This window comes from Lytechinus variegatus, chromosome 15 (assembly GCF_018143015.1).
Source record: "Lytechinus variegatus isolate NC3 chromosome 15, Lvar_3.0, whole genome shotgun sequence".
In the NCBI taxonomy this organism is placed as follows: Eukaryota; Metazoa; Echinodermata; class Echinoidea; order Temnopleuroida; family Toxopneustidae; genus Lytechinus; species Lytechinus variegatus.
Genome location: NC_054754.1, coordinates 29,024,782 through 29,031,708, shown reverse-complemented (window position 1 = coordinate 29,031,708; position 6,927 = coordinate 29,024,782). Strand labels below are relative to the sequence as shown.

Sequence of the window (6,927 nt, the reverse complement as noted above, 5' to 3'; positions counted from 1 at the left end):
GAAAATTAATTTTCCCCTCCATTATTTTGAGTCGGTACACCACTCTTTCCCAATCTTGAGTAATTGGTATTGAGAGTCATGGCATTAGCTTCTGGTACAATGAAGTGATGCATCTTAAAATGTTGCATTTGTCTCTGATCGAGGCTTTGTCTCTGCTTCCTTCATGTAGGCTGCCGTGCCATTTCTTGGCATGCTCTCAGCCACAGTTCCAGTTCTGAATGTTAGTCTTTTTCCAGTTCTATTGGTCAGTTTAGTTCCAGTACCAGTTCTGATCACAACCACCTGTCATCTATTAATAGTGGTGGTATGTTTCAACTCGATTTTAATTAGATTCCATACAGGTGAGAATCACTATGTATGTGATTAATGTGATATGGCTGCAGCATATTGTATTGGTTTTGTTTAAACAATAAACAAATATATATTTGTGATCAGTGTGGTAATGCTTTCAGAGCTTTCAGACGGCTTCTTTCAATCTCGCCCTTCTTGAGACGGACTCTGCGAGAGTCAGTAATAAGGTCAATGACCGCTTTATCTGTGTCTTTTCTCCTCGATTACTACTCTTGAGCGTTCAGCTCCCTCTTCAGCCGCTTGATCTCTTCATTCTTCTGGGATCAAACATCAACCAAATTACTAGTTTTCTTCTCAGAAACCTGTCTGCAACTCCATTATCATTGCATCTTGGTGGTCTATAGCCTCTCTAAAAGACTGCCGTCTTTTGTTGACTTCTTGTAACAAAATAAACAAATCCATGCAAGTGAGAAACTCTTATGAATGTGATCAGTGTGGTAAGGCATTGTGACAAAGAAAACCACATTGGTAAGAAACCCTATGTATGTGATCAGTGTGGTACGGCATTGTGATAAACAAAAGAAAACTGGTAAGAAATCTATGTATGTGATCAGTGCGGTACGGCATTGTGATAAACAAAAGCAAACTGGTAAGAAATCTATGTATGTGATCAGTGTGGTAAGGCATTGTGATAAACAAAAGCAAACTGGTAAGAAATCTATGTATGTGATCAGTGTGGTAAGGCATTGTGATAAACAAAAGCAAACTGGTAAGAAATCTATGTATGTGATCAGTGTGGTAAGGCATTGTGATAAACAAAAGCAAACTGGTAAGAAATCTATGTATGTGATCAGTGTGGTAAGGCATTGTGACCAACAAATCCAGATTGGTGAGAAACCTTATGTATGTGATCAGTGTGGTAAGGTATTGTGACAAATCCAGATTGGTGAGAAACCCTATGTATGTAATCAGTGTGGTAAGGCATTGTGGCCAACAAATCTTTATTGGTGATAAACCTTATGTATGTGATAAGTGTGGTTAGGCATGGTGACAAATAAATCCACATTGGCATTGTGTTGAACAAATCCTATGTATGTGGTAAAACATTGTGACCAACAAATCCACATTGGTGAGAAACCCTATGTATTTGATCAGTGTGGTAAGGCATTGTGACCAACAAATCCATATTGGTGAGAAATCCTATGTATGTGATCAGTGTGGTAAGGCATTGTGATAAACAAAACCACATTGGTGAGAAACCCTGTGTGTGATCAGTGTGGTAAGGCATTGTGATAAACAAAACCACATTGGTGAGAAACCCTATGTATGTGATCAGTGTGGTAAGGCATTGTGACAAATCCATTTTGGTGAGAAACCCTATGTATGTGATCATCAGTGTGGTAAGGCATTGTGACAAACTAATCCACGTTGGTGAGAAACCCTATGTATGTGATCAGTGTGGTAAGGTATTGTGACAAACAAATCCAAATTGGCGGGAAACCTTATGTATGTGATTAGTGGGGTAAGGCATTGTGACAAATGAATCCACATTGGTGACAAACCTAAATGTATGTGATCAGTGTGATAATAGCGGCTACCAGACATGCCAACCATTCCCTTTTTAGAGTATTTGTTCCTCTTGGTATGAATATGCCAATAATTTTTTTGTATGATTTGTTACTTTTTTAAAAATTTCCAATCATGGAGTATGTATTATACACAGCGTGCGACACTAGTCCGACGGTCCCAGACTGGTAAAAATCACTGTCGGGCCAGTAACTTGTTGCATGAAAAGAACAAGTAAATTCTTGCCTACAAACCAATGTTTAAAACAGTGAATTATGAAGTTTTCAAGTAGAGTCATTTTACATGTTTTTTCACCGATCTCACTACAACAGGCTGGCGATTGTTATGTTGAGATAAATTTTTAAAAATACTTTTTTTTTCTTTCTGAGAATACTTTTGTTGTTGCAGAAGGTTGGCAGGTCTGGGCTACTATGCTTTCCCCACTTTGTCAGTTTAAGGGGGGCTGAATCCAAAAAACTTTGGTTCCATTTTTTTTTCGGCCATGTCTTGGGTGGCCTTTTGACATAGACATTTGACCAATTCCATGAACGCCTTTGGTGCTGGAAGAACTCCAAACACTTGATTTCACAAAATGTTCCGTCTGGGGAGAGGTCCCATCCATTTCTATCTTGAGGGGGCAGCGCTGGTTTTGGAGCTCTGTGTCCCTTGTTGACTCTGTCTACAAAGTTTGCTCTCTGGATGCTAGGTGTCAATGATGCAATCATTGGTGGGAGGTTTTCTGGCTCAAATATCTCCCATCTTAGCTCACTTTTGTGATTTTACTGTTTCTTGCAGATATTATTAAAGCATTTTAAGTCTGATAACACACTTTCTTAGTTGAAATCTTTGTCACTAAAAAGTCTGGAATGCATAAACTATACCGCATTCTGGATCAAGGATTAAGTACTGCTTGATCCATCTGCCTTTTGAGATGCCTGCAAATTTATCACCTCAATTGAGAACTGCTGAATGCTCGAAGACCAAGCAAACCTTTGCTTCTTTCACAACCATCTACAGAACATCTCTCCGCAATGTCGATTGTACGTTTGGCATTTCCTTTTCCAGTGATGAATCAAAGATGACCTAAGATGTTGTAAGAAGAGCAAAGATCCATCAGTGTCTAGGGAGTAAACATCAAAACTATAATGATCTCTGCTGACACTGAGGTACATGTATCCTGTATATCCAAATGAGTATGTTTCCTCATATGTGTGATGGGTGAATTCTGGATCAAACACATCTGGCTTGTTGGAATATGTGTCATTTCTGTAGACCACTACATTGTTCTTGCCACTGTTTTATTGGTATACCGGTATGCATGCTGAAGAGCCTTTCCAAGATACTCTGTCAGTTGTGACTTGGTGTAATTGTGAGACAAAAGAGTCTTCATTGAGACAAGCATAAAGTCAGTGTTGTCCTTGATATCGAATTTCACAGGCTCAATACCTGCAGACCTTTTCCCTCTAGTCTGTGCCTTGAGGGAGTGATCAATGGATCTATCAAAGTCACAATATCCTCTTTCTCTAAGAGCTTCCTATGCAAAGTGGCAGACTTGCAACATTGCACAACTTGATATCTATGTTGATTCTCAAAATAATTTCCAAAGTTGCATCCTCCTGATGAAGTCAAGCTACAAACTGGGCTACATTTTCTCCCTCTTTCCGACAAGTCTCGAAAAATACATAGTGCTGGAAGGTTGAATTTCCTCTCACTACATAATGATTTTTTAAGGCCCTCACAGCTTTAGGATGATCAGCCTTTCCTCCAGTGTCTGGCAAGTTCTTGAAAGTCTTCCAGGCAGCAGCTTGGGCAGTGTATAGTAACAATACCTTCCAAGATCACGTCACTTGCTCTGGCATCGCCACTGCCCCGGCCTCATTACCAACAAACAACCCTAGACTGAGTCAAAGTCCTCATGTCATATTCCCATCGCATGGATCAGAATAAGAAACGCTCTTTGATTCTTTGAAATTCAAAACCTTCAGTTGCCATTCTGCCTCAAAATGGCTTTACACCACATAATACATGTAGTTCTCATCGTGATATTAACACATCTCTTTTATTGCTTTACATTCATATCGCGCACACCCTTGCATAGTGCACATGCTATTCGACACAAAGGTCAACTCGTTCATTTGAATATTCATGACATCACTCCCTCCTCTCTTCTTTTTCCTCACTGCATTTTTGTCTCTGCCAAACCTTCAATAGTTTAATAAGAGGTTGTTCCTTGAGGTTTAGTAAATACGGGAACATAAAAAATGTAACAGAAATAAATTCAATGACTTTATCACCATATTTGACCCAATACCACTGTTGTTCAATCAAACAAAACTTTGGGAAATACTTACAAATACTTCTATTGCAAAAAAATTACTAAAACATCTAAAAGATAATCCAAAAGCCATCCATAAACAATTGCTTTTAAAAAGTCGCAAATGTAACAATTGCGATTTAATTTACAAAAAAAAACATTAAAAGCACATTTATGTTAGAGGTAGCTAAACCTGTAAGATTATTCATAACACAACCAACAATCACAGAATTTAATCGAGAGGATCTTCGGCGACATTCCCTACTGCCTGACAGAGGGATGACATACTGATAGGTGGGAAGACGCTATCAGATCACAACCAGACCCTCCAACAAGTACTACAAAGAGCTGCAGACTTCAATGTCACCTTTAACAATGACAAATGCCAGTTCGCTGTTGAAGAGATTGAATTCTACGGATACATGTTCACGAAAGATGGTCTGAAACCGACTGAGGACAAGGTGAAGGCGGTAAAAGACAGTAAGAGACCAGAATCGAAGGGAGCAGTAAGGAGTTTTCTTGGGATGATTGGATATCTGTCAAAATTCATACCCAAATACTCTAGTCTGACCGCACCACTGAGAGAAGTGACTAAGAAGGATGTCAAATTTGTCTGGGGAGACAAAGAGGAGGAGGCATTTCAGAGATTGAAGGACAGCATCACGAGTGAAGACACAATCACATACTTCGACCCTTCTAAGGAGATTATCCTTCGTACTGAAGCTAGTTTCCATGATGGACTGTCAGCAGGATTGTTCCAATATACCAATCGAGGGATTCAACCGGTGCACTACATCAGCAGAACTATGACGCAAGCTGAGAAGAGGTACAGCCAGACGGAGAAGGACGCCCTTGCCATCCACTGGGCTAAGAAAAGGCTGAGAATGTATCTTCTTGTGCACACAAAGATTCAAAATAGTGACAGCCCACAAACCCATTGTACCCATGTTTAACAAGCCAACAGCCAAGCTACCACCAAGAATAGAGAAATGGGTAATGGACATGCAAGACGTGGACTATGAACTAGTATATGAACCAGGCAAAGATGAAGCAGATCCACTTGACTTTCTGTCTAGACATCCATTGCCAGAAACAGGATCCGACAAGACAGAAAAGATGATCAAGCAAATTGTCATGGATGAACATGCAGTTATCCTTGACAAGATCAAAGATGAAACTACACAAGACCCACAACTGAGCAAACTCAAACAAAAGATCACCAGAGATGACTGGGAAGAATTCAGGAAAGATGATGACATCAAGCCATTCTATCCTCTTAGACATGAGCTATACATTGCTGAGGGTATGATCTTCAGACTGAATTTGATTGTCATACCAGCCAAACTGCAAAGAAAAGTGATCAAAGCTGCTCACAAAATGGGACATCTGGGCATGACAAAAACAAAACAAATGCTCAGAGAGAAATATTGGTTCCCAGAGATGAATACACTGACAGAACAGATGATAGGCCAATGCTATGAATGTCAAGTCACCACTAAACAGCACAGGCAGGAACCAATCAAAATGACCACAATACCAGACAAACCTTGGGATGTAATCGCAGTAGACTTTGGAGGTCCATATCCAGATGGCCACTACAACCTAGTTGCTGTAGACAAAAGAACGAGGTATCCAGAGGTAGAGACGACTCATTCTACTTCCTTCAAGGCAACAAGAACCAAGATGAAAAAGATGTTTGCCACCCATGGGATACCCAACAGAGTGGAAACAGATAATGGACCACCTTTTAATTCCAAGGAGTTCAAAGAGTTTGCAAAGGAAGAGGGATTCGAGCATAAAACGGTCACACCAGACCATGCCCAAGCCAATGGAGAAGCAGAAGCTTCCATAGGCTGGGCATCGTTGACCTTTGACATGTTTGTCATATCCACAGTATGTGCATCTTGTCTGCTTTCTCTCATCTGTTGATGCTGTTAGTTTCTGATTCTTCTTGTCTGGTATCCATCTTTTCTTTTGCAGCTTTGCTACATGTTTATCATTTGGGGTTTCATTCCTCATTTCATTCATTTGCATCTTGACATCTTCCAGTTATGATGCTTCACTAAGCAATTGTGAGAGTGTCCACTGCTTCCCAATAGCTTTCTGAATTAGTACTGGATTTTTGATTGTTTGGATAAGGTGTTCCATTATTCTCTCATCTGTTGTTGCCCCAAATTCACATTCTGCTGCTTTTTCTCTCTGGCAGCATAGGCAATCGTGGATTCCCCTTCATCCATTCTTGTTTTGAGAAAGATGTATCTGGCATGGTGCTTATTTCTCTTTGGTTTATAATAGTCATCCAGTTTATTCTTGATTTTACTGTAGCAATCTTGACTAGCACCGCCTTCTATATCTGGCAATGATTTGGCTAATCTGGAAATTTCCTTGCCCCCGTAAATCATTAGTGCATCAGCTTTATCTTGAGCCTCAGTTATCTTGAAATATCTAAACTCTCTTTCCAATCCCTCAATCCAATCCTCCCACGCCTTACCCGTGGTCATCTGATTATCTGTATGGACAAACGGACCAGTCTTTAGGTTTCTCGTCTCCGTAATAATCGTAATTTGTTCTGCCATTCTGATAGACACACAAAACTCAATGGATGGGACTGTATGGTACTCACAGTGCACGTCACCGAGGTTCAGGCCAACCTCCGTCGGGCAAAATCAGTCAAAACACCAAATCATCATCCTTCCGTAGTTTGCAAGGGTCGCCAATGTAACATCTGACATCTCAGTAGGATCACTATTCGCATA

At 40.2% G+C, this 6,927-nt stretch overlaps 1 protein-coding gene across 1 annotated transcript; it reads left to right on the top strand.

Annotated features, from left to right (window-relative positions):
- The first annotated feature begins 5,167 nt into the window (after positions 1-5,167).
- LOC121428425 (uncharacterized protein K02A2.6-like) lies at positions 5,168-6,100 on the top strand. The gene has a single exon (XM_041625025.1). The coding sequence runs from the start codon at positions 5,168-5,170 to the stop codon at positions 6,098-6,100; it is 933 nt and encodes a 310-aa protein (XP_041480959.1).
- The last annotated feature ends 827 nt before the right edge of the window (positions 6,101-6,927 follow it).